Here is a 27,289-nt window from a genome sequence, read left to right as displayed (position 1 = left end):
GTGAACCTAGAGATTGTCATACTGAGTGAAGTAAGTCAGACAAAGAGAAATATCATATGATATCACTTTTATGTGGAATCTTAAAAAAATGATACAAATGAACTTATTTACAAAACAGAAACAGACTCACAGACTTAGAGAAAGAACTTATGGTTGCCAGGGGGGGAAGGAAAAGGGGGGAGGGATAGTTAGGGAGTTTGGGATTGACATGTATTATGTAACAACCTAAATGGGAAAATAATTTGAAAAATAGATACATGTATATGTATAACTGAATCACTATGCTGTACACCTGAAACTACCACAACATTGTTAATCAACTATACTCCAATATAGAATAAAAAGTAAAAAAAGAAAAATAAATAACCGATTAAAAAAGGAAGATAAAGGTTTTTTTTAGGGATTTTCCCTACTGTGGTGGAAAACATAGTAAAATGTTTTAAAGCTGAATTTCCAACTTTAAAAAATGAACTCTACCATGAGTTCTTTATGAGCAAGCCAAGTTTACCTGCTGGGAGGGGACCCCACTTAAGAGTCAACCATATTCAGCAAACTCTGTATTTATTGAAGTAATGATAGTCACCATTAACTGGATGTCTTCTGTGTGCTTGGCACTGGGCTGGGTGATTTCCTAGACGTTTTACTTCATTTGATCCTGATAACAACCACCAAGAAGGGTTTTATTAGTTCCATTTTCTGATGAGGAAACTGAGGTTTTGAGAAGTTGTGGAACTTGCCCATAGAGGGTGAAGGCACCAGCGAGGGGGAGGTGTCTGGTGCAGCAGGACCCCCTGACCAGCCTGGGAAGGGCTGGCAAGGCAGGGAGAGCATCTACAGGTGATGTACGTTCTTTACTTCCTTCTCAAGTTGTGCAGATGGCATTCAGGTGGGGCAAAGAAACTGAATGAGTTGGATCATTCTATGCAATCTGGTTGTGTTAATTTCCTCCAACCTGACTTTGGGCTGTGGGGCTAATAGAGACCTGGATTGTCATTTTGGTCTTGTTAGGCTAGATCTCTGTGAATCGGAAAGATATCCGCTTTTCTTCCATGGCTTGCAGCCCCAGGGTCCCACAGCCAAGGTGGGCTTTTCAATCGCCTCTTTTGCGTCCTGTTGCTATTCAGCTGCCCAGTACACAGTGCCTGGTCCTTCCCTGCAGAAAAGAAAATCAACCCAGCAAGGCAATCTCCAGCTCTTCTTTACACAAAGGATTCAAAACTTATTCCAAAAGCCAGCTGTTTTCAAGCACAGATAAGGAGGTTCCTCTGTTTCTGACTCAGTATTAAAGGAAGGCTAAAAAAAGTGAATCTTCAAAAGGAAAGGTTGTCTGAAATTATGAGATGTTGTGAGGCGCTGCCAGCTGTAATTTCTCCCTCTCTTCTCCCCACACACAGACTTTCAGAAAGCTTTGGTTCCCTACATCGGATTAAAGGGCCTTTACTTCATGGGGTATTTGCTGTTTGGCCTGGGGACGGGCGTCATCGGGCTCTTCCCGAATGTCTACTCCAGCCTGGTCATGTGCACCTTGTTTGGCGTGATGTCCAGCACCCTGTACACCGTGCCTTTTAACCTCATCACCGCGTACCACCGTGAGCAGCAGGAAGAGCAGGTGTGTTGTTGAACCTCTGCACTGAGTGACGCCCGGACTCATCTGGAGGCTGGGGGAGCTCGCTAGGAAAATGGAGAGCAGAGCTGGAAAGCAGGGCTTCTTGAAACAGCAGCACTAAGATGTCCAGCCAGATGTAACGATGGTCTAGCCAAGGCCTGACCCCTTTCCCAGCCCACCCCCTCCTTACTCTGAAGCCCTGTGTACCTGGGAGCAGTCGGGCAGGTACCATTACTCCCATTTGTCAGATTAGGAAAGGTGAGGTTGGTAATGCTGAGAAACCAGCCCACAATCACACAGAGACAAAGCAAGGGAAACTGGGCTCATGACCTGTCCAGCCTACCTGCAGTGTTTCTGGATGCCACAACGAGGGCCCAGACCCTCAACCACTGCAGAGGTGCCTGGTGCAATTTCCGGGAGTTACTAGTTGAGCAACGTTTTCCTTGGAAGTCCGGGTTTTGGTAAGTCATGCCCTGTGTGCAGGGAGGAAAGCTGGTCGCAGGTGGTCATCTCACCAGCTGCCGCAAGGGAGGCCCGCCCCATCTCCATCTCGGAACTCAAGCCAGAGGGCAAGACCCTATGCTGCCCTAAAAAAGCACTAGGTTCGGTATTTCTGCTCTAAGATTATCACGTTTTCTTATCCAGATATGCAACTTTTCCCCCTGAAAATAGGCTTACATTTCTTTAACTGTAAAAGTTAAAGAGATGGCTATTAGCTTAATCTATCACAGTAGGAAACTGCAAAAACGCTGAACACGCGTCCATGTGACTGCAACGCTGGCCTTCTTTTTCATCATTTGATCTGGTAAACACAGCAGGAGAGAGTTGCACCAGGTGTTAAAACCTTTTAAACAAGAGCTGTAGCTGTCCTCTTCCCTGGCAGACATGGTCACTAATGTTTCAATGCATGACAGATGCTTTGCTGCTAAAGAGACAGCTGTCATAAAGAACTATCCCTCCAAGAGGGAATTGGATGGTACTAGGCCCAAAACACAGAGGCTTTGGACTCAGAGAACCCTGGATTCAAATCCTGCCCCCCACCCCTGGACAGCTATGTGACACTGGGGATCTTATTCATTTATTTATTAAATATCACTCAAAATGAGTTCATGTTTAGATGGGTTAATACAATCGCATGGTTCAACAAAACCACAGTGATACACAAGTGTGCATCACGTGGCTCCCGCCTACCCCTCCCTCCACCCTTTCCCTGTCCTCACCTTCCCACCCTGGGCTCCTACATGTAACCACTCTCATCAGGTCTTTGTCTATTTTTCCAGTATCTTTTTTTTTTTTTTTTCTTTTTTTCTTTTTGCGGTATGCGGGCCTCTCACTGTTGTGGCCTCTCCCGTTGCGGAGCACAGGCTCCGGATGCGCAGGCCCAGCGGCCATGGCTCACGGGCCCAGCCGCTCCGCGGCATATGGGATCCTCCCAGACCGGGGCACGAACCCGTATCCCCTGCATCGGCAGGCGGACTCTTAACCACTGCGCCACCAGGGAGGCCCTCCAGTATCTTTTAATGAAAATCCAGCGATTATGAATCTGTTTTCTTATTTTCCCTTTCTTATTCAAAGGATAATGTGCGTTTTCCTGCACAATGATTTTTTTTCATTTAATAGTATAGGAATTATCATTCAAACTCTCAGAGCCTTAGGTTTCTAATCAATGAAATGGGAATGATACACCCACCTTAGAGAGTTGTTGGAAAATTAAATGAAACAAGATAGTGTAGGTAATCTGCTTAGCATAATGCCTACCTGGCACCTGGCAAAGACTCAAAACATGGTAGGTAGTATTGTTATCATGGGGTTAATGATTGTGATATGTGCATCTAGGGAGGTGGTAAGAATGAAATGAAGTAAAGTATGTGAAAGAGCCTTGCACAAGGCCTAGCACATATATGATACCCAATAAATGGCAATGTTATCAACCAATTCTGACCAAATATCAAACTAATCAAATATTAATCTACTAAGCAAAAAGCAACCATATTTTGAAAGGTTGAATTGCTTTTTTATGTTGCTACCCCTACACATATCTGTGATTCAACATCCTTCTAAAAATGTTTGAACTTTAAACACTAGGGAAGAGAAGGAATGGGATATTTATTGAGCTTCTACCGCATTGTATTTATTGACTTATTGATTCATTGAAGAGATAATTCTGCGTTCTTAACCATTTAACTCCCACAGGTGTGAACGGTGGAATTTAAGACTTTGTGGCAGGTGGGGAAGAAAGGTGCAGGCAGGGGGGTGGAGCTTGAATCAGGAGTTGATAAACTGTCTTCTTGGCCAAACGTGGTCCGCCACCTGCTTTTCTGTACAGTCTGTCGTGTACGGACACGACAGGAATTCTAGGAATTCTTTGACAATTTTAAAGCGATTTTTAAAACATCAGTGGAAGGATAATATTTGTGACAAGGGAAAATTACATGAAATTCAAATACCCGTGTCATAGCGTTCTGTTGGAATGCCAACTTGTTTATGTTCTGTGGCTGCTTTTGCACTGCAATGGCAGAGGTGTGTAGTTGCAACTGAGGTCATACCACCCACAAGCTGCAAGTATTTATTATCTGGCTTTTCATAGAAAACGTTTGCTTGCTGCCTTCTGCCCTGAAGGACAGTTGGTGCAGATCAAATGCTGTTCCTGTGCTTCCCTTGCAGAGGCAGCGGCCACAGGGCGGGGGCCCGGATGGCAGCGTGAGAGGGCAGGGCGTGGACTGCGCCGCCCTCACCTGCATGGTGCAGCTGGCCCAGATCCTGGTCGGAGGTGGCCTGGGCCTTCTGGTCAACATGGCCGGGAGCGTCATCGTCGTGGCGATCACAGCCTCTGCGGTGGCACTGATTGGCTGTTGTTTTGTGGCTCTCTTTGTTCGATATATGGATTAGGTCAATAAAGAGACATCGTTCCTAACCCCAGACACAGTGACGCACACGGCAGGAAATCGATCTTTTCTTTAGCTCTGCGCTGTTTGTATCTGCCCATTGGATGCCACGTGTTCCGACTTCAGCTGCGGTGATCTGCCCGCCCCGCACTCTCAGCCGGCCCTCTGCACATCCGTTTCCCTAATTCAGGCATCATTTGTCTTAGGAGAGACTGGACGATGCCTCCATTCCCTGGGGGCAAAGGGCAAGTGTGGGTGACGGCACCTCCCCGCCCCTTTCTCCCTCCGTCTCAGTGCAGCGGAATGGAGAGGGAGGGTCTGTTTTCCACAGGGCATTTCAGGCCTTGATGAAACCTGAGAAGCAGACTAGCACGTCCCTGTGATGCTGGGATTTATTCTGTGGTGTGATTTTTTTTTAAAACCTGGTGTCCGTGTATAGTTGGCGGGGGGGAATAATATTTTTCATCAAATTCACTTTAACTCAAAATATTGCCAATGATTTATATAAAGATATTAATCCACTCATCTTTAATTCATATTTAACTCGCTCATAATTAATTCATGCTAATTTATAATATCCCTGACAAGTCTGCTTGAACATCTCATGCTGGAGGATTTACCACTTTGAAACAGCTCATCTTACTGACACAGTAAAAATCTTTCTCTCCAGTCTGCACTTTTGTTCCAGCCGCCGGAGTCTCTATGGAAGCCTTTCAAAGAACTGCCTCCCATTTCTCTTCTCCAAGTGAAGCCGTTTTCTCAGCCAGAGGTCTTTTTTTTTTTTTTTTTTTTTTTTTACATATCTTTATTGGAGTATAATTGCTTTACAATCGTGTGTTAGTTTCTGCTTTATAACAAAGTGAATCAGTTATACATATACATATGTTCCCATATCTCTTCCCTCTTGCGTCTCCCTCCCTCCCACCCTCCCCATCCCACCCCTCCAGGTGGTCACAAAGTACCGAGCTGATCTCCCTGTGCTATGCGGCTGCTTCCCACTAGCCATCTACCTTACATTTGGTAGTGTATATATGTCCATGCCTCTCTCTCGCTTTGTCACAGCTTACCCTTCCCGCTCTTGACGGCAGCATGGTTTAATAGGGAGACCATGAGCTTTAGAGCCGGGCTGGTTTGGGATCCTGGCTTTGCTGCTCCCCAGCAAACTACAGACCCTCCCAAACCACACTCGTTCATCTGTACATTTGGGGTAACAATTCCTACCCCAGAGAGGTGTGACCATTTGTAATACGTTAACACTTACGGAGTGCTTACCACCTTTCTCAGCGTTTAACCTGTGTTAACACAGCAATCTTGAGAGAGGCTGCTGTTACTGATCTCCATTTTACAGATGAGGAAACTGAGGCAGAGAGGCATTACAGAACTCGTCTGAAGCTACACAACTCCTAAGTGGCAGAGCTGGGCCTCGACCCCTGGCGCTCCGGCTCTGCTGTTTCCAGTAAGAGCAGCACTTGGGCTGGCAGTTGGTCTGCACTAGAAAAATGATAGCCATTGTCACTGTTTCTGAAGGCTCGCCGTCCTGCTCTCCCAGACTTCGATCCTTCCATCCCCAGCCTTTCATAAGTGTTTGTCTGAATAAGGCCAGATGTGCCTGAGTGGTGCAGAATGATTTGCCCCCATGTTTTTACAAGTTAAAAAAAAGTTGTGGTTCTTCCTCCTGCCTCATCTTAGAGTCTGATAGAGTAGTCGTTGCCTCAGGTGAATTTCTAGCTTATCAAAACCTCCCATGTTGGAAGGGAATTTGGAGAAAGGAAATGAGCTGCTCTGAGAAAAGGAACATGGGGATTTGGGCTGGTCTCTGGTTTTTCTCCTGTGTAGCAGGATGGATGGTTTGGTAGAGTGGCCAGGCCCCTGCCATGTCAGCTCATTTGGGGGTAGGGGTTCTGAGAAGAGGAACCGTGCTCTGGGGGTTCTTCGGGTTCTCTTTTGCAAAACTGCTGGGGGCACAAGGGGCGCAGGCCCACTCCCAACTTCTCCTTTCTGGGGCCCAGGGTGAGAACCCTGATGAAGGCCCATCCCTCCTCCCCCCACCCTTAGCCCCACCCAGCACTGTGAGGGCCCTTGTGTGCACCTGGGCACCTGCACACCCACAGCCTTCCCAACCCCTCCAGCCTCTACCACACCTGCAAACAGCCGCCCTCAGCCTCCCCTCACACCTAAGTGTGCAGAGGCTCAGCGGTGTTGTTCACCTTCCAGAGGACAGGACCCCCGGAGCCCTTGTAGACTCAGGGCCACTTAGATGGGGAATTCTGACGTCTTGGGTGCTGGAGCATAATCTAGAAGGTGTGGCTGTGGAGTTCAGGCTCCAGGCGGCTCTGGATTCCTTGCCACGTGGGAAGGGGTACAGGTGGGAGGGGAGGACTGAGCAGTGCCCTCTAATCATCAGAGCCAGGGCAGGGGTCCTGGCTGCCTGGGTCTGAGGGGAGGACCAAAGAGTGCCAGCCGAAGGGCAGGGCCAGGTCCACTGTCACCGCGTGGCAGCCCCCCTCTCCTTTCCAGTTTCTCCAGTGGTCTCAGGCTGGGTCTGTGTTCTCTCACACTCACTCTCCTCTCGCTACTTTTTTTTTTTTTTTTTTTTTTTTTTTTTGCGGTACGCGGGCCTCTCACTGTTGTGGCCTCTCCCGTTGCAGAGCACAGGCTCCGGACGCGCAGGCTCAGCGGCCATGGCTCACGGGCCCAGCTGCTCCGCGGCATGTGGGATCTTCCCGGACCGGGGCACGAACCCATGTCCCCTGCGTCGGCAGGCGGACTCTCAACCACTGCGCCACCAGGGAAGCCCTCCTCTCGCTACTTTTGGGCTTCCAGGCTGCTGCGGTTCTCTTGGTTGCCTCCGTTTTGTTTTAAGAGCCTGATCTCTGCTGCTCTTGGGTCGTGGCTGGGGCAGTGCTAGCGTGTGGGGCGGTACATGGGGGCACCCCTGTGGATCTGGGCCCTTCTGGTTTGTGTGGGAGGGGGTCAGGGGAAGGAAGGCAGGGACTTACACCGAAGCGGTCACTCCTTCCTGCCTCCCGCAAATCACGCAGCTTGCTTATCTGGCAACAGGCTCTCTGGGCTCCCCCAGTTTATCCCATTTTCTCCAGATTAATTTTTTCCAGACGGGGCTGAGCTTTCTCCTCAGAGCTGAGCACGCTATTGCTTCACGTATCAACCCCTGAGCCCTGCTTTCCTCCTCTCCACAGCGACACTTATTTTCTGCCCCCCAATCCGGTCCCCCTGCCTTCTACTAGTATATTCACCCCCAAGTGAAGTTACCACATTCACATGCAAAAATATTCCATCTTCCCCAGTCTTCCTTTCTCCCTCTCCGCCTCACCTTCTCCATCTGAGCACAGCAGGGCCATGACTGACTTAGAGGAGTGACCAGGGAGAACACCTGCCCCCAACCCCACAGTGTGGGGTGAAGAGCAGCCAGGGCTTCCAGGACCCCACGTGACACAGCACCCAGCATTACGAAAGAAACAGCACCCAGCCGCCTCTGCTGCTTCACCTAGCTCTTCTTGACCTCTGCAAGCTGCGGAAATGGAATTATGTGCTGAGTTCAGTGTTTATGTCCTGATCATTTCTCCAAGGACTGCTTGGGTGATTAAAGATTTTGAAATGAATGACTGGGTGAGCTGGGAGGGTGACCTACAGCTGAGGGTCCTCTTACCTGGACCCCCCAAGATGTCAAGAGTAGTCATCTCTGACCAACCACAGGGCATCAGGGCCTGGTCTTTATTACAGGGGAAGCTCTTTTCAGATGGAACGCTGGATGGGTTATGGGATGAAGAAGGGAGCTAGAGCACACAGCCTCTCTCTCTCTCTCTCTCTCTCTCTCACTCTCACACACACACAGTCACACTCAAATATTCAAATACTTTACTCCCTTAACTTCATTGAGGTTTGAATGAGTGAATAGAATCCAGTTTCAAAAGCCTTTAACCACCTTTGGGAACCTAAGTACTTGTTCTTAGTATACCAATGACATATCCTCTCTGAGACAAAAATGTCTCATTCCCAGACGAATAAAGCAAGTATAGGGATATCTACATTCTTCACAGAAATCCTAGGAAATCCTGCAGGAGAAAGGGAGGCCACACTGCTTTGCTTCCCTCCCCCACCACGCAGCTGGCATTCCAACCTCAAAGCCTTGCATCACTGCATTTCCTCAGCTTCAGGAACCCTCTCTATGTCCCCACTCCCTGTCCCACCTGCCAGATCTGCCCATCTAAAGTGTACCTATATTCCTAGGTCCATCTCAAATACTGCTTTGGCCAGGAAGTCTCTGATCCCCCAGTAGAATCAAGCTTTCCATCCCTGTGTTCCTATAGATAACACTTTCTTTTAGCCCTTACTATGACATTCAACTCACTGTCCCATGACTCATTTGCCTTGTGTACATGGCGCTGTCCCCTTCTAAATGTCAGGAATGTGTTTGTGATCCCAGCACTCAGGATAGAGCTAGGCTCACAACAAGCATTCCAAAAATAAATTGCTGATGTCAAGTGGGTTTGACCATTTCCTTGTTGATGCTTTTGTCCTTGTGGCAGACAGAAATCTTGGTCTTTGCTCCCTCTAGCCGTGTTCTCAGGAGTCCTCGGGTTTGGGTGGGGACGAGGTGACTAGTTTCATAGAGTTTTTTCACAAGGTCCTTGCCCCCAGCCCCTTCTGTTTTTCTAGTGCCCATCATACCAGAAGCACACACTTCAACATATTTTCCCAAAAATCCTGGGCTACCCACACTATTTTCTCACCAAAATTGAAACGGCAAGTTGCTTTAATAAAGAGAATCTCTCCATCAATGTCTAATATCAGCGTTACACATAGATACACTACCATGCTACTCTTTGTTCTTTGTGGGTGTTTACTTGTTCTTTTATTTTGTATTTTGGAGACATGGAGGGCTTACAGTTCAATTTTTATTAGCCCATTGGTCCTCAATATCAATATCAGTAGGTTTTCTTTCTAAAGGGCAAAGAGAGACTAATTTGACTACTTTTAAACAAAAGCATTTTTCTGTTTTCTAAAAAAGGTAACTTCTCAAGGCTACTCAGGATTGAGGATGTCAGGCAGCTTTTGTTTTTGTGGCAAGGTCTGAGTGTTTGCACTGCGTGTGTTAACCGAAAGCAGGGCCAGGGACGCTTGGGCTGTGCAGTTCACATTTTGAGCCTTAAATCTCAGGCGCTACTGGGAATTTCCAACAAAATCACAAAACAATTGACAGTTCCAGAGGCTATTTAAGCAGACATGTTTGTATAATGATTATTTATGGTATTAAAATAAGCACGCCAGTAGGTGTCTACATGAACTGTTTTTTGATCCCAAACTAGGTCGCCAAAGAGAACAACAGTAGCACCTCTGTCAAAACTGGCAGCTGGATGGGTAGATTGTTCGATCCCTGCTCTCATGAGCAGCCTCAAGAAAGGACTACTCTGCGCTGAGCGTCTGTTCTGAAGGGGAATTCGAGAGCCTAGGAGCACAGCATCTAAGGCGAGCGGTCGGCGTCTAGAGGTTCTCCGGCCAAGGTGGCAGTCTCCGGGTTCCTACTGTAAGAGTCAGACTTTGCCCCCTGCGTTTCCCGCTGTCACTTGGTCACTAGCGCATACCCGCCCTGCCGCTCAAGGCCGCTATTGGGGGCCCTCTCTTTCTCTTTCAAATACCTTTGTCGGTTTCCTCCGCAGTTGCGTGGACGAGGCTTCTGAACAGAGTTCTGTCTACCTCGCTCTGACTCTCTGCAGGGCTTTCGATGCTGCCCTCGCGGCTTCGCGTCTCCGTCTCTCCGCTGTTGTCAGCTCCCAGGGAGTTGCCAGCAGCGTTCCCGCGAGTTGCATCCCCACCCGTCAAACCGCGGCCGCGGGCTCCCAAGGAGCCTGCGTAACCCCCGCGCCGGGAGAGGGGGCGCTTTCCGAGGTGCTGAACTTCGCCGCGCCCGCCGCGGGGGAGCGGGGACAGGTGAGCGGCAGGAAAAGTCCAGCGGCCAATTTCCCTTTTCCTCTTCAGCTTCAAAAGGAAGCGGTCGTAACCCTTTATTTTCCTATGTTGCTGGAGAAAGTCGGCTTTGATTTGCGATCGCTTTTCCTTTCTTATTCTCAAACATAACAGAATTTTTTCTTTCTCACTCCGAAATGCACAATCTTCTGCCTTTTTTTTTTTTTTTTTTTTTTTTTGCGGTACGCGGGCCTCTCACTGTTGTGGCCTCTCCCGTTGCGGAGCACAGGCTCCGGATGCGCAGGCTCAGTGGCCATGGCTCACGGGTCCAGCCGCTCCGTGGCATGTGGGATCTTCCCGGATCGGGGCACGAACCCGTGTCCCCTGCATCGGCAGGCGGACTCTCAACCACTGCGCCACCAGGGAAGCCCCCATTTTTCTTTTTAAAAGCAATGATATATTTTTTATTAGTTTCTGCTTTATAACAGTGAATCAGTTATACATATACATCTGTTCCCATATCCCTTCCTTCTTGCGTCTCCCTCCCTCCCACCCTCCCTATCCCACCCCTCCAGGTGGTCACAAAGCACTGAGCCGATCTCCCTGTGCTATAAGGCTGCTTCCCACTAGCTACCTACCTTACGTTTGGTAGTGTATATATGTCCATGTCTCTCTCTCGCTTTGTCACAGCTTACCCTTCCCCCTCCCCATATCCTCAAGTCCATTCTCAAGTAGGTCTGTGTCTTTATTCCTGTTTTACCCCTAGGTTCTTCATGACATTTTTTTTCTTAAATTCCATATATGTGTGTTAGCATATGGTATTTGTCTTTCTCTTTCTGACTTACTTCACTCTGTATGACAGACTCTAGGTCTATCCACATCATTACAAATAGCTCAATTTCGTTTCTTTTTATGGCTGAGTAATATTCCATTGTATATATGTGCCACATCTTCTTTATCCATTCATCGGATGATGGACATTTAGGTTGTTTCCATCTCCGGGCTATTGTAAATAGAGCTGCAATGAACATTTTGGTACATGACTCTTTTTGAATTATGGTTTTCTCAGGGTATATGCCCAGCAGTGGGATTGCTGGGTCATATGGTAGTTCTATTTGTAGTTTTTTAAGGAACCTCCATACTGTTCTCCATAGTGGCTGTACCAATTCACATTCCCACCAGCAGTGCAAGAGGGTTCCCTTTTCTCCACACCCTCTCCAGCACTTACTGTTTGTAGATTATTTGATAATGGCCATTCTGACTGGTGTGAGATGATATCTCATTGTAGTTTTGATTTGCATTTCTCTAATGATTAGTGATGTTGAGCATTATTTCATGTGTTTGTTGGCAGTCTGTATATCTTCTTTAGAGAAATGTTTATTTAGGTCTTCTGGCCTCTTTTTTCATGCCCAGACCTTAAATCAGATGAGGGCTCCTCCTGAATACACAAACGCCAGCTCCGCTTCCCCTTATGAATTAGCTGACCACTTTAATTGGTGTCTGTGACTGTCAGGATTTTCAAAGCGTCTTCACATAACAAAACTCTGGGTTCAGGTGTTGCCCTCTGCTTTGGTGTGTTCTGAGAACTGAAGCGAAGCAGAGCGTGTAATTGGTGCGCCGCCTTCACAGACGTTAGATGTTTAGCTCTCAGCCCAGAGCTCTTCCACAGATTGTTTACTCATATACAACCACACTCTACCTTGATGCAGTTGGAATAGAGGATGTCATAGGGCTGTTTTTTGACCACCAGCCCCCTATTTCCACTACTATTATAATCAGAACTCTTAACCAGTGATTTTTTTTTTCCAGACCAGTGGAAGTAAATTCTAAGGAATCTTTTATGTTCCTTTGGGCAACGGGAACCAATATAAACCATTTGAATTACTTCTTAAATTGCAGTTTATTTAAATGCCAGATCAACCGCTGTGGTGTAAAATGTACATTTCTTAGGATAAACTTAAGAAATTTGAAATGTTTTCCTCAGTCTGGGACTAAACTGAAACAAAAGTATCTTACGCGTAACTGTCCTCACTCTTGCAGAGCTCGTGACTTTACTTACAGAGATAAAGAGTTTGTGACTTGAAAGCAGAGGTAATAGAAAAAGCATAGTGAAAAAGAAACGCGGTACCCAAAACATATGAAGGGAAACGGAAACAATGTTGATTCCAAAGCGGGAACACAGCTCCGGAGAACACGCTTCACGGTAGTTTCTGGTCTACTCCGTTTACCCGCTAGAGGGCGCCAAGGCTTTAATAAAAACCAAACCAAACCAAACCACTACGTTTGAGAAGTTCTGATCTGGAGAAACTCAACTCTGCGCAGAGCCGATACACAGGTCGCTTCTGTGTACATCTCTTATCCCTGCTTTAGTAGCCTCATCTTCAAGTGTACTTTTCACTCAAATTTTTACTAGATCTTTCTCCATCAGATTTTTATTTCTCTTTTATTTAAAAAAAGTTTAAAAAATATTTCAAGGTGCTGTTGAAAAACAAGGAAGCTTAGGGCATACCCTGAAAGTCTTTTGCCTCGGTTTCCTAGTATGTACATGGGAGGAATTATGGTTTTCAAATATTCTGAGGATAGGTGCTGAGCAGGTGACATCTGAGCCAGCTGGGGAGCTTGCTAAAATGTAAGTTGCTGCTCTCCACCCAGCCCCATGTGGCCGCAGAGATTCTGATTCTCAGTGGAGTCAGAAAGGGGCTCAACAATCTACATTTTAAAAACATTCTTGGGCTTCCCTGGTGGCGTAGTGGTTGAGAGTCCGCCTGCCGATGTAGGGGACGCGGGTTCGTGCCCCGGTCCGGGAGGATCCCGCGTGCTGGGATACCCCTGGTCCCGTGAGCCATGGCCGCTGGGCCTGCGTGTCCAGAGCCTGTGCTCCGCAAGCGGAGAGGCCATGGCAGTGAGAGGCCCGCATACCACACACACACAAAAAAAACCATTCTTCCAGGTGATACTAATTTTCCCCCAAGTTTGGGAACACCTGGATTAACTTTTATTCCTTTTCTGTCTCTCCATGTGAAAAAATTTAAGTCCCAAAGAAATATTAATGTCCACTGGTGGTTGATCCCATACTAGGATTGGAAGCAAAGGAAGAGAAGGGGGTCTCAACAAGTTTCCTTAAAATCACAGTTAGGCCCAATAGTGATATTTTCTTCACTGCAGGACAGGGGGGACCATGCGCTCCTGAGGTCTGCCAGGCCTTGAGCACTCGGCAGCAGGACTCAGACTGAGCCCCCAGGAGAGGCTCTTCCCAAGTGTGACTCCCAGAGGATGCGGCCAGAGCGCTTCCGAGCCTAGAAGGCTCTTCATTTCCAAATCTGTTCTCTGAAAATGAAGCACACGTTGTGAGCAGGAATTTATAGTATCACTTAATTAAGTCTGTGTCATGGAAGAAAAAAATCCCTTTTCAAATAAGTTCTTTTTCAGTAGGACCTTAAGATATTTTAGACCATTTTTCTTAAAGGCAAGGAGCATGTTTTTCTCAACCAGCATCTACAATATTCAAGAGGCATATCAGTCATGGTCAAATATCATTTAGGTATACTGTTAAAATATTACCAAAATCGTACCATATAAATTCCCAACATAAAATTTGGAAAATTGGCAATGTTGTCAAATTGTATGTTGATCCATAAGGATCAACCTTATGGAAAAATTAAAAGAGGGGCTTTTTTAGTTGGTTTTAAGCCAGCTCTTACCCCTCCTCCTGCCCCATTAATCTAATTGCTTGGCAAGTTTTATTACTGAGGGTCCACACTTGCCAGTCTGTTTTTCCAAGTTAGTACCTTTGCTAACAATGTTCTTGTGAGAGTTCTTCCTCTATTCTCATCTCTCTCTTCCCCCACTTCAACATATTTCGATGCTACTCACACTGTTTAATATTACTGTCAAAAGGTTACTGTCTGGGGGGAAGCTTTCTGAATTCTCTGAGAAATAGGTATTGATCTTTTCGCCTCTCAATGATCACAGAACCCTCTATCAGCACACCTCTTAAGGCATGCCTCCCTATCAAGAAGTGCTGCGGCTCTTTCTGAATATTTCTTATCTTGTTTAAGAGTGTCAGCCTGGCAGGGCAGAGCATCTATCATCATCATTGTTGTTTGCCCTTAGTGCTGGGCTCAGACTTTTCACATGTATGGGCACAGGACACACTTATTGATTGGACTCTGCATTCAGATGCAATCTTCCTACTAAGGCAATTCCTTAAAAGGTAACTTACAAGTTTCCCCTAACTATCTACTCCTATAGAATATCCAAGTCTAACTCCAGGGAATTGATTTATTTAAAAAACCTTTCATTTTTACCTAAGCTAGACCTCCATCTATAAAGCCACCTGCACATTAAAACCACTTAAAAGTATTGATGCCCAGTGCCGACCTTACACCAATAAAATGGGAATCATTTGTTAAGAGTAAGATATGTGGTTCCATAGGGCTTATTATAAAAAATTGCAGCTCCCCTACAGCTGGACCCTCCATATTTCTTTTGCCCAGAGCCACATTCAAATCTTTTAACTGATTCTTTTGCTATATACTGCATAACTCTGGTTGAAATACTGATATTGGTATTTTATTTTTTCATTGTAGGCATTAATATTTCACTCCCTACCATGGAAGGTGAAAGTTTAGCTTTTTGCTCATACATCCTCTCCTTCCACTTCTCCCAACATTCTGACACCCCCCAGTTTACTTATATTGTACTTTTGAAAGATCCGTCCCCAGCATTTTCACTGTAATGACTGTAAACGTTAACAATTGAGCCATATATAGTATATGAGATTGTTATTCTTTTCTTTCACAACATTTTGTCTCCATTGGAATTAATAATTATCTTTGTTACTAAGGTAGAAAAGACCAAGTAGAAGCTACTAGAACTGCTTCTACTTACCAAAATAGTAAACCAAGACCATACCACCTACCTGGAGGAATCTTGGAGAAATAAGTGTTCTCATCAAGGATTTCAAAGACACGGAGGTGGAAGTGAAGCAGCAGCTGTTTCCACTTAGGACAACAGGCACTGCTGCATCTTGCCCACATGTTCAGGGATCTGCTGGCTCACCTCTTCGGCGTTGGGCAGCAGCTGGGGTCACAGCTCCTGCAATGCCCAGCAGATCTCTTCCTTCAACTTTTTTGAGTCATCGGCCAGCCACATATGCAGCTCCATGCCAAAAGGTGTCATCTTTCTTCTCCAGGCCTCTCACTGGCGATATCGGAGGCAGTGAGAGACAGGCGTGGACTCAAGTTTGTTTTCATGGGTTCCAGAAGAAGAATATTTGTTTTAAAAAGGAAGACAGCAGGGTAAGATGTCTGGAGGTGGTTGAAAGTCCTCTTACTCCAACTCCAAAGACTAGTTGGCCAACAGATTTAGGTAGGTTGTTCCAGCAGGCGAACAGCAAAGAACCAAAGTTGACCCTGTGTGGGAGACCATGCTGGAAGGAATGGCACACGATGAGACCAGGAGGAGCAAGTGTCAGATCACACAGAACCTAGGAGACCATGACTGAGAGTTTGGATTTCATTCGAAACTCAAGAGCAAGCTACTAGAGGGATTTAAGTAGGTTTAGAGATGCTGTTGGTGCCCTGCCCGTCTCCCCTCCTCACATGCCATTTCCCTAGTTGCCAACTTGACCTTCAAATACCAGCTCCTGTGACTCTTTCCCAGAGGCCTTTCTCTGAAGCTGCTTTGCTTGTTTGTGGGGCTGCCTATAGGTGGTGGGGACTTAATCTCCCACTCTCACCTCTCAGAGGAGCCTACAACAAATGACTGATGGAGGTTGGTGTATAAATACCCCAGCTTCCTTGTCCCTTTGTCAGAGTAACTCTGATTCTGTGTTTTAACTTATTCTCCAGAATTTAGAGGTAAGCTTTAGCTGGCAGAGTGGCAACTTGTTTGACAATATATGCTTATTGGATTTCTCCCCTTCCCTATCACACTTAACTTTCAGTGTTTTCAGGGGTCTCCTTCCAAATAAACTACTTTCACTAGAATTTTTGGTTCTGGATCTGATTTGGGGGGAGTCCAAATCAGGACAGCAGGGGAATTATGCAATCCAGCTCACACATTATAAAGACCATACTGATTGGTAAAACAGTTATAAGGCATGAAGGGTGCAAACTGGGAGCCTGGAAAAAGACTACTGCAACAGTCTAGGTGGGCGATGGTGGCAGCTTGCCTTAGTCGATTCAGGCTGCTATAACAAAAACACCGGAGACCAGGTAAAGTAAACAACAAACACTTATTTATTATAGTTCCAGATTCTGGGAAGTCCAAGATTAAGGCACTGGCAGATTTGGTGTCTGGTGAAGGCCTAGTTCATAGAAGGTCGTCTTCTATTCTTCTATGCTGGGTCCTCCATTGCAGAAGGGGCAAGAGAATTTTCTGGGGTCTCTTCTATAAGGGCACTAATCCCATTCATGAAGGCTCTATCCTCATGACCCAATCACCTCTCAGAAGTCCCACCTTCTAATACCATTACATTGAGGGTTACGATTTCAACCCATGAATTTTGATGGGACATAAACATTCAGTCCAGCTTAAGGGTGGTGACTGTGGAGGTGGAGAGAAGTCCTGACTTGAATTTTTATTTGGACAGTAGAATCACTAGGATGTGGTAATGATGATGGGTTGGAAGGGGTTAGAGGTGAGAGGAAAAGTAGTTTCCAATAGGACCTGATCCTAGGTGGCTAACAGACATTTAGTATGATAGAAAGTCTGGAAAATGAAAGACTTTGGTAGAAGATCAAGAGATTTCTTATGGACATATTGCCTTTTTGACCTCCAGGTGGAGAAGTCAAACAGGCAGTTGAAAACATGGGTATGTGGAGCTTGCAAATTAGGACTGGACTGATCTTTAAAGCTATAAGAACAGATGAAATCATTCAAGGAGAGAGAGCATAGAAAAGAAGACCTGAGCCAACATGGGTGGTACAGGAAAGTCAGTTTCTTAAAATGAAGTTTCTATGACTTTTTTTGGAGGAAGTTATCATAATGAACATTTTAATTTTATTATCTATTTTAAAAATTAGTTCTCTTGGAGAAAACTGGAACTATCTCCACCAAGCTGAATCTGGATAATAGAGACAAATAGAAAATATTAAAAAGAAAAGTTGAGCATATGTTTACTAGGACTAAGGCCTTGAAGAATGTGATAGATATTTTCACTAAATACAGAAAATATTGATATACTATTATCTGGGGTCCTTCACAGATCAAGAGAGGCCTGGGACTCCTCCAATATTTTCCTAAGGCTCCTAATATAGATAAATACAGATATAGATATAGTTTACATAATGATATGCACTCTAATGAAAACATGTCAAAAACAAATGACAAAATAATATTGTTATAATTTACATATTTACTATTTAAAAATTTGGTATTTTAATGTAATTAAAGACTGAGATGATGCAAAAGCCTAAGTTTGATGCCATTTGCGAGTGCAAGATCCAGGTCTCCCCGCCTACTCCCTACACTCTTCCGTTCCCTCTGATGCCAACCACTGTGATAACTTTGGACCCAAAGAGGGAAGAACTCACCTTGGAGTGGGAATGATGTTTCTTTTCTTCCCTGATGTCCTCTTTGTCAATAAACAAACTTTGAACCATAGGCTGTAGAAAAGGAGGCATCATCTACTCTCGGACTGAAGCAATTGTAGGGCTGGACTTCAGGCTGGGTGGTTGTCTGGGAGGGCTGGACTTCCCTGTGGAAGGAGTTGGGCTGAGATACTCAGATTATGAGCCTCAAAAGAGTAGCCAAGGCTAGTGGCAGGACAAGCAGTCCTCTGTGAAATTCCTCCTCCAAGTGTTTAGAGAAGAGTTGTTAAAAACCATCGCCTGGATTTAAGTGGGAATGAAAGAAGAGATTTGAATTCATGCCTACAGTGGGTTGGTGCCAGGAGAGAAAAATAGCCTGAAAAAGAATTATAGGACTGTACATTGTGACCTGATTTTCCAAGGTCACGGGTGATTCATTTGAAGTTCACATTGTTGGCAGAAGGGGCTAAACAACCACCAGACGGATTTGTGGAGTATTCAAGCATTCTTCCTGGATTTTTGTGGTTTCTTTGCAAGTGGAATACAAGGTAAGGACGGATTTTCCTTGGGATGGGGCTTAGAAAATGAGCACTGGAGATATAACTAAAAAGTATGACCTCATTTTCTGGTTTCAAGATGTAACGATGAGGAAATATGTCTGGTAAAGATGTAGTAACATTCATTATGTCTAAGAGAGTCATTCTGCTGTGTTTTGAAACAAGTATAAAGACTGTCTGATGTTTCGGTACTTATAATTACAGGGATCATATACTGATGTGAAAAGTTGAGTAAACATATAAAGTTATAATCCAAATAAGGTAACCTATAATTACCGGGTAAATAAAGTCTAGGATGTGAGTTTGGGGTAGTTTGTTCTGGGAAGATTTCTGCTGGGCAGAAGAACTTGAGCTGGATCTAGATAAGAGAACAGGAAATTACTCCCAGAGTCAGATTAGAGAGAAGATATATAATCAGAACTTTAGAGTCTGGGATTCTACAAAGCAAAGTGTGTTTTCAGATAAGAGAGAGGAGAAAAGGATCCATCATCTCAAGATCCCTTTGGAGTATGTACAGGCAGCGCTCACTCTGCATTACTCCTTCTTAATCTGCAAGTATCACATCTTTTGTTCTACCGTAATTATAAATTGAGTTCTTACTATGTGCGATGCAATGTGTTAGGTGTTTGGACAATTAACAACAAAAACATCAATGACACAGTATAAGTAATGATTGAAGTGATGATAACCAATCACATATCACATTTATTTGGATGCCGTATTATTTTCCTAGGGTTTCTGTAACAAATTACCACAAACCAGGTGGCTTAAAACAACAGAAATGTATTATCTCACAGTTCTGGAGGCTAGAAGTCAGAAGTCAAGGTGTTGGCAGAGTTAGTTCCGTCTGGAGGCTCCAAGAAGGAGACCATCCCATGTCTCTCTCCTAGCTTCTGAGGGGGTCGAAGGTAATTTCTTGTCTTGTAATTGCATCACTCTTATCTCTGTCTCTGTCTTCAGATGGCATTCTCCTCTCCGTGTCTATCTTTGTGTCTCTATTTTATCTCCTTATAAGGGCATTAGTCATTGAATTAGGGTCCACTCTAATCCAGGATGACCTCATTCTAACCACTTTCATCTGCAAAGACCCTATGTCCAAACAAGATCACATTCACAGGAATCAGGGGCTAGGATTTGAACATATTTTTTGGGGGACACAATTCTACCCACTACAGATAACAGCCGTGTGCCCTGTGCCAAATGTTCTGCATTATCTCACCCAATGCTCACAATGGGTGAGGTTGATACTGTTGTTATCCCAAATCTGATTTCCCGACTTTTATCCCCAGAACTCCAGAGTTGTATATTCAACTGCTACTTGACATTTCTACATGGTTTCTGATTTTCCTTCAGTTTTCCCAATCTTAGTAAATGGCATTACTATCCACTTAACTGTGCAAGCTTAAAATCCAAGAGCGATTCTTTATTTCTCATTTTCCCATAAAACCAGTCTAACCCAATCTAGTAGGTCCTGTTATCCTGTTCTCAAGAACAGAAACAAAAACCCCGAAGACTAAAAAATTCCTGAATTGATCTACTTCTTCCCATTTATTCACTTCTCTCTGCATGAGTTATCTCTTCTGAGATAATGATTTATGCTGACACTGTATGGCTTAAAAAACAAACATTATTCAACAGTTTGTGTAGGTCAGGAATCCAGGTGCAGCATAGTGTCATTGGCTCGAGGTCTCTCCTGAGGTTGCAGTTAAGGTATCAGTTGGGGCTGTGGTTTTATATGAAGGCATGAGTGCTAGGGAGAGGGATTTGCCTTTAAGCTCACTCACATGCTTGCTGGCAGATCTTCAACTTTCATCATGTGGGATTCTCCACAGGGCTGCTTCACATTACTGCAGCTGATTTCCACCAGAGTGAGTGATGAGGGAGGGTAGAGAGGGAGAGAGAGGAAGAGAGAGAGAACCCAGCATGAAAGCTGGAGTCTTTTTAGACTGTAACAACAGAAGAGACATGCCCACCACTTCTGCTATATTCTATTCTTTAGAGGCAAGTCAGTAAATCAAGTTCACACCCAAGGAGACGGGAGTTAAGCAAGAGTATGATTACTAGGAAGCAGGGGTCATTGAGACTATCTTAAAGGCTGATTACTACAACAGGGCAGGTGCTCACAATATCCAACAGAAAACAAGAGTCGAAGAGCTACTCAGCTGAGCAGACATTTCAACAGCCATAAGGTGCTGGGGCAACAGAGATTGAAGTTCAAGCCTAATAAAGTGGAGGAGAACAGGTAAATAGTGCAGGCTTTCAGTCAAAACCCCAGAAGAGGCACATCTTAATGGTAAGTTCTACACCTATTCTCACCAACGAGAAAATACACACTTTATTCAACTATATACAGAACATTCACCAAAATAGGCCATGTGCTGGGTCAAAATCAAGGTTCAACAAATTTCAAACGATTGAAATCATACAGAACATGTATTTATTTTAAACAGCTTTATTGGAGTATAATTGCTTTACAATGGTGTGTTAGTTTCTGCTTTATAACAAAGTGAATCAGCCATACATATACATATATCGCCATATCTCCTCCCTCTTGCGTCTCCCTCCCACCCTCCCTATCCTACCCCTCTAGGTGGTCACAAAGCACCGACCTGATCTCCCTGTGCTAAGTGGCTGCTTCCCACTAGCTATCTGTTTTACATTTGGTAGTGTATATATGTCCATGCCACTCTCTCACTTTGTCACAGCTTACCCTTCCCCCTCCCCACATCCTCAAGTCCATTCTCTACGTCTGCGTCTTTCTTCCTGTCCTGCCCCTAGGTTCTTCAGAATCTTTTTTTTTTTAGATTCCATATATATGTGTTAGCATACAGTATTTGTTTTTCTAATTCTGACTTACTTCACTCTGTATGACAGTCTCTAGGTCCATCCACCTCACTACAAATAAGTCAGTTTCGTTTCTTTTTATGGCTGACTAACATTCCATAGCATATATGTGCCACATCTTCTTTATCCATTCATCTGTCAGTGGACACTTAGGTTGCTTCCATGTACTGGCTATTGTAAACACAGCTGCAATGAACATTGTGGTACAAGACTCTTTTTGAATTGTGGTTTCTCAGGGTATATGCCCAGTAGTGGGATTGCTGGATCGTATGGTAGTTCTATTTTTAGTTTTTTAAGGAAACTCCATACTGTTCTCCATAGTGGCTGTATCAATTTACATTCCCACCAGCAGTGCAAGAGGGTTCCCTTTTCTCCACACCCTCTCCAGAATTTATTGTTTGTAGATTTTCTGATGATGGCCATTCTGACTTGTGTGAGGTGACACCTCACTGTAGTTTTTGTTTGCATTTCTCTAATGATTAGTGATGTTGAGCATCCTTTCATGTGTTTGTTGGCAATCTATATGTCTTCTTTGGAGAAATGTCTATTTGAGTCTTCTGCCCATTTTTGGATTGGGTTGTTTATTTTTTTAATATTGAGCTGCATGAGCTGCTTGTAAATTTTGGAGATTAATCCTTTCTCAGTTTCTTCATTTGCAAATATTTTCTCCCATTCTGAGGGTTGTCTCTTCATCTTTTTTTAAACATCTTTATTGGAGTATAATTGCTTTAAAATGGTATATTAGTTTCTGCTTTATAACAAAGTGAATCAGTTATACATATACATATATCTCCATATCTCCTCCCTCTTGTGTCTCCCTCCCATCCTCCCTATCCTACCCCTCTAGGTGGTCACAAAGCACCGAGCTGATCTCCCTGTGCTAAGTGGCTGCTTCCCACTAGCTATGTATTTTACATTTGGTAGTGTATATATGTCTATGCCACTCTCTCACTTTGTCACAGCTTACCCTTCCCCCTCCCCATATCCTCAAATCCATTCTCTAGTAGGTCTGTGTCTTTACTCCTGCCTTGCCCCTAGGTTCTTCATGACCTTTTTTTTTTCTTAGATTCCATATATATATATTAGCATATGGTGTTTGTTTTTCTCTTTCTGACTTACTTCACTCTGTATGACAGACTCTAGGTCCATCCACCTCACTACAAATAACTCAATTTCGTTTCTTTTTATGGCTGAGTAATATTCCATTGTATACATGTGCCACATCTTCTTTATCCATTCATCTGTTGATGGACACTTAGATTGCTTCCATGTCCTAACTATTGTAAATAGAGCTGCAGTGAACATTTTGGTACATGACTCTTTTTGAATTATGGATTCTAACAGTATATGCCCAGTAGTGGGATTGCTGGGTCACATAGTAGTTCTATTTTTAGTTATTTAAGGAACCTCCATACCATTCTCCATAGTGGCTGTATCAATTTACAATCCCATGAACAGTGCAAGAGTGTTCCCTTTTCTCCACACCCTCTCCAGCATTCATTGTTTCTAGATTTTTTGATGATGGCCATTCTAACTGGTGTGAGATGATACCTCACTGTAGTTTTGATTTACTTTTCTCTAATGGTTAATGATGTTGAGCATCCTTTCACGTGTTTGTTGGCAATCTGTATATCTTCTTTGGAGGAATGTCTATTTAGGTCTTCTGCCCAGTTTTGGTTGGGGTTTTTTGTTTTTTTGATATTCAGTTGCATGAGCTGCTTGTAAACTTTGGAGATTAATCCTTTGTCAGTTGCTTCATTTGCAAATATTTTCTCCCATTCTGAGGGCTTTTAGTCTTGTTTATGGTTCCCTTTGCTGTGTCATTTGCAAATATTTTCTCCTATTCTGAGGGCTTTTAGTCTTGTTTATGGTTCCCTTTGCTGTGCAAAAGCTTTGAAGTTTCATTAGGTCCCATTTGTTTATTTTTGTTTTTATTTCCATTTCTCTAGGAGGTGGGTCAAAAGGATCTTACTGTGATTTATGTCACAGAGTGTTCTGCCTATGTTTTCCTCTAAGAGTTTTATGGTGTCTGGCCTTATATTTAGGTCTTTAATCCATTTTGAGTTTATTTTTGTGTATGGTGTTAAGGAGTGTTCTAATTTCATTCTTTTACATGTAGCTATCCAGTTTTCCCAGCACCACTTATTGAAGAGGCTCTTTTCTCCACTGTATATTCTTGCCTCCTTTATCAAAGATAAGGTGACCATATGTGCGTGGGTTTATCTCTGGACTTTCTATCTTGTTCCATTGATCTATATTTCTGTTTTTGTGCAAGTACCATACTGTCTTGATTACTGTAGCTTTGTAGTATAATCTGAAGTCCAGGAGCTTGAATCTTCCAGCTCAATTTTTCTTTTGCAAGATTGTTTTGGCTATTTAGGGTCTCTTATGTTTCCATTAAAATTGTGAAATTTTTTGTTCTAGTTCTGTGAAAAATACTGTTCATAGTTTGATAGGGATTGCATTGACTCTGTAGATTGCTTTGGGTAGTATAGTCATTTTCACAATGTTGCTTCTTCCAATCCAAGAACATGGTATATCTCTCCATCTGTTTGTATCATCTTTAATTTCTTTCATCAGTGTCTTATAGTTTTCTAAATACAGGTCTTTTATTTCCTTAGGTAAGTTTATTCCTAGGTATTTTATTCTTTTTGTTGCAGTGGTAAATGGGAGTGTTTCCTTAATTTCTCTTTCAGACTTTTCATCATTATCGTATAGGAATGCAAGAGATTTCTGTTCACTAATTTTGTATCCTGCTAATTTACCAAATTCATTGATTAGCTCTAGTGGTTTTCTGGTAGAGTCTTTAGTATTCTCTACGTATAGTATCATATCATCTGCAAACAGTGACAGCTTTACTTCTTCTTTTCCGATTTGGATTCCTTTTATTTCTTTTTCTTCTCTGATTGCTGTGGCTTAAACTTACAAAATTTTCTTGAATAATAGTTGTGAGAGTGGGCAACCTTGTCTTATTCCTGATCTTAGAGGAAATGGTTTCAGTTTTTCACATTGAGAACGAGGTTGGCTGTGGGTTTGTCGTATATGGCCTTTATTATGTTGAGGTAAGTTCCCTCTATGCCTACTTTCTGGAGGGTTTTTATCATAATTGGGTGTTGAATTTTGTTGAATACTTTTTCTGCATCTATTAAGATGATCATATGGTTTTCTCCTTCAGTGTTTTAATATGGTTTATCACATTGATTGATTTGCATATATTGAAGAATCCTTGCATTCCGGTAAATCTCACTTGATCATGGTGTATGACCCTTTTAATGTGCTGTTGGATTCTCTATGCTAATATTTTGTTGAGGACTTTTGCATCTATGTTCGTCAGTGATATTGGCCTGTAGTTTTCTTTCTTTGTGACATATTTGTCTGGTTTTGGTATCAGGGTGATGGTGGTCTTGTAGAATGAGTTTCAGAGTGTTTCTCTCTCTGCTATATTTCGGAAGAGTTTGAGAAGGATAGGTGTTAACTCTTCTCTAAATATTTGATAGAATTCGCTTGTGAAGCCATCTGGTCCTGTGCTTTTGGTTGTTGGAAGATTTTAAATCACAGTTTCAGTTTCAGTTTCAGTGCTTGTGATTTGTCTGTTTATATTTGCTATTTCTCCCTGGTTCAGTCTCAGAAGGTTGTGCCTTTTAAGAGTTTGTCCATTTCTTCCAGGTTGTCCATTTTATTGGCTTATAGTTGCTTGTAGCAATCTCTCATGAGCCTTTGTATTTCTGCAGTGTCAGTTGTTACTTCTCCTTTTTCATTTCTTATTCTATTGACTTGAGTCTTCTCCCTTTTTTTCTTGATGAGTCTGGCTAATGGCTTATCAATTTTGTTTATCTTCTCAAAGAACCAGCTTTATTTAATTGATCTTTGCTATTGTTTCCTTCATTTCTTTTTCATTATTTCTGCTCTGATCTTTATGATTTCTTTCCTTCTTCTAACTTTGGGGTTTTTTGTTCTTCTTTCTCTAATTGCTTTAGGTGTAAGTTTAGGTTGTTTATTTCAGCTCTTTCCTGATTCTTTCTTTCTTTTTTTTGAGGTACACGGGCCTCTAACTGTTGTGGGCTCTCCCATTGCAGAACACAGGGTTTGGACATGCAGGCTCAGCAGCCATGGCTCACGGGCCCAGCCGCTCTGCAGCATGTGGGATCTTCCCGGACCAGGGCACGAACCTGTGTCCCCTGCATCAGCAGGTGGACTCTCAACCACTGTGCCACCAGGGAAGCCCTCCTTCCTGTTTCTTGAGGTAGGATTGTATTGCTATAAACTTCCCTCTTAGGACTGCTTTTGCTGCATCCCATAGGTTTTGGGTCATCGTGTTTTCATTGTCATTTGTTCCTAGGTAATTTTTGATTTCCTCTTTGATTTCTTCAGTGGTCTCTTGGTTATTTAGTAGTGTATTGTTTAGCCTCCATGTGTTTGTATTTTTTACAGATTGTTTCCTGTAATTGGTATCTAGTCTCATAGTGCTGTGGTCAGAAAACTTGATATGATTTCAGTTTTCTTAAATTTACCAAGGCTTGATTTGTGACCCAAGATATGATCTATCCTGGAGAGTGTTCCATGAGCACTTGAGAAGAAAGTGTATTCTGTTGTTTTTGGTTGGAATGTCCTTTAAATATCAATCAAGTCCATCTTGTTTAATGTATCATTTAAAGCTTGTGTTTCCTTATTTATTTTCATTTTGGATGATCTGTCCAGTGGTGAAAGTGGGGTGTTAAAATCCCCTACTATGACTGTGTTGCTGTCAATTTCCCCTTTTATGGCTCTTAGCATTTGCCTTATGTATTTAGGTGCTCCTATGTTGGGTGCATAAATACTTACAATTTTTATATCTTCTTCTTGGATTGATCCCTTGATCATTATGTAGTGTCCTTCTTTATCTCTTGTAACAGTCTTTATTTTAAAATCCATTTTGTCTGACATGACAATTGGCACCCCAGCTTTCTTTGATTTCCATTTTCATGGAATAACTTTTTCCATCCTCTCACTTTCAGTCTGTATGTGTCCCTAAGTCTGAATTTGGTCTCTTGTAGACAGCATATATACAGGTCTTGTTTTTGTATCCATTTAGCCACTGTATATCTTTTCGTTGGAGCATTTAATCCATTTACATTTAAGGTAGTTATCGATATGTATGTTCATATTATCATTTTCTTAATTGTTTTGTGTTTGTTATTGTAGGTCTTTTCCTTCTCTCATGTTTCCTGCCTAGAGAAGTTCCTTTAGCATTTGTTGTTAAGCTGGTTTCGTGGTGCTGAATTCTCTTAGCTTTTGCTTGTCTGTAAGGGTTTTAATTTCTCCATTGAATCTGAATGTAGAGTAATCTTGGCTGTAGATTTGTCCCTTTCATCTCTTTAAATATGTCCTGGCACTCCCTTCTGATTACAGAGTTTCTGCTGAAAGATCAGCTGTTAACCTGATGGGGATTCCCTTGTGTGTTATTTGTTGTTTTTCCCTTGCTGCTTTTAATATTTTTTCTTTGTATTTAATTTTTGAAAGTTTGATTAATATGTGCCTTGGCATGTTTCTCCTTGGAATCATCCTGTATGGGACTCTCTGTGCTTCCTGGACTTGATTGATTATTTCCTTTCCCATATTAGGGAAGTTTTCAACTATAATCTCTCCAAATATTTTCTCAGTCCCTTTCTTTTTCTCTTCTTCTCTGGGACCCCTATAATTCAAATGTTGGTGCATTTAATGTGGTCCCAGAGGTCTCAGAGACTGTCCTGAATTCTTTTCATTCTTTTTTCTTTATTCTGCTCCGTGGTAGTTATTTCCACTATTTTATCTTCCAGGTCACTTATCTGTTCTTCTGCCTCAGTTATTCTGCTATTGATTCCTTCTAGAGAATTTTTAATTTCATTTATTGTGTTGTTCATCATTGTTTGTTTGCTCTTTAGTTCTTCTAGGTCCTTGATAAATGGTTCTTTTATTTTC

The 27,289-nt window shown here is 43.3% G+C and overlaps 1 protein-coding gene across 1 annotated transcript in view; it reads left to right on the top strand.

Annotated features, from left to right (window-relative positions):
• SLC45A2 (solute carrier family 45 member 2) overlaps window positions 1–4,519 on the top strand; it is a 32,508-nt gene extending 27,989 nt beyond the window's left edge. Inside the window, exons 6-7 of the mRNA XM_060091618.1 lie at window positions 1,395–1,609; window positions 4,271–4,519. Coding sequence (XP_059947601.1) covers window positions 1,395–1,609; window positions 4,271–4,495 — 440 coding nt within the window. The 3' untranslated portion in view covers window positions 4,496–4,519. The remainder of the gene's footprint in view (window positions 1–1,394; window positions 1,610–4,270) is intronic.
• Window positions 4,520–27,289: the final 22,770 nt, after the last annotated feature.

The sequence above is a fragment of the Mesoplodon densirostris genome, chromosome 3 (genome assembly GCF_025265405.1).
Source record: "Mesoplodon densirostris isolate mMesDen1 chromosome 3, mMesDen1 primary haplotype, whole genome shotgun sequence".
Classification (NCBI taxonomy): domain Eukaryota; kingdom Metazoa; phylum Chordata; class Mammalia; order Artiodactyla; family Ziphiidae; genus Mesoplodon; species Mesoplodon densirostris.
The sequence above is the reverse complement of the archived record's forward strand: the minus strand, read 5'-3'. Positions and strand labels throughout refer to the sequence as shown.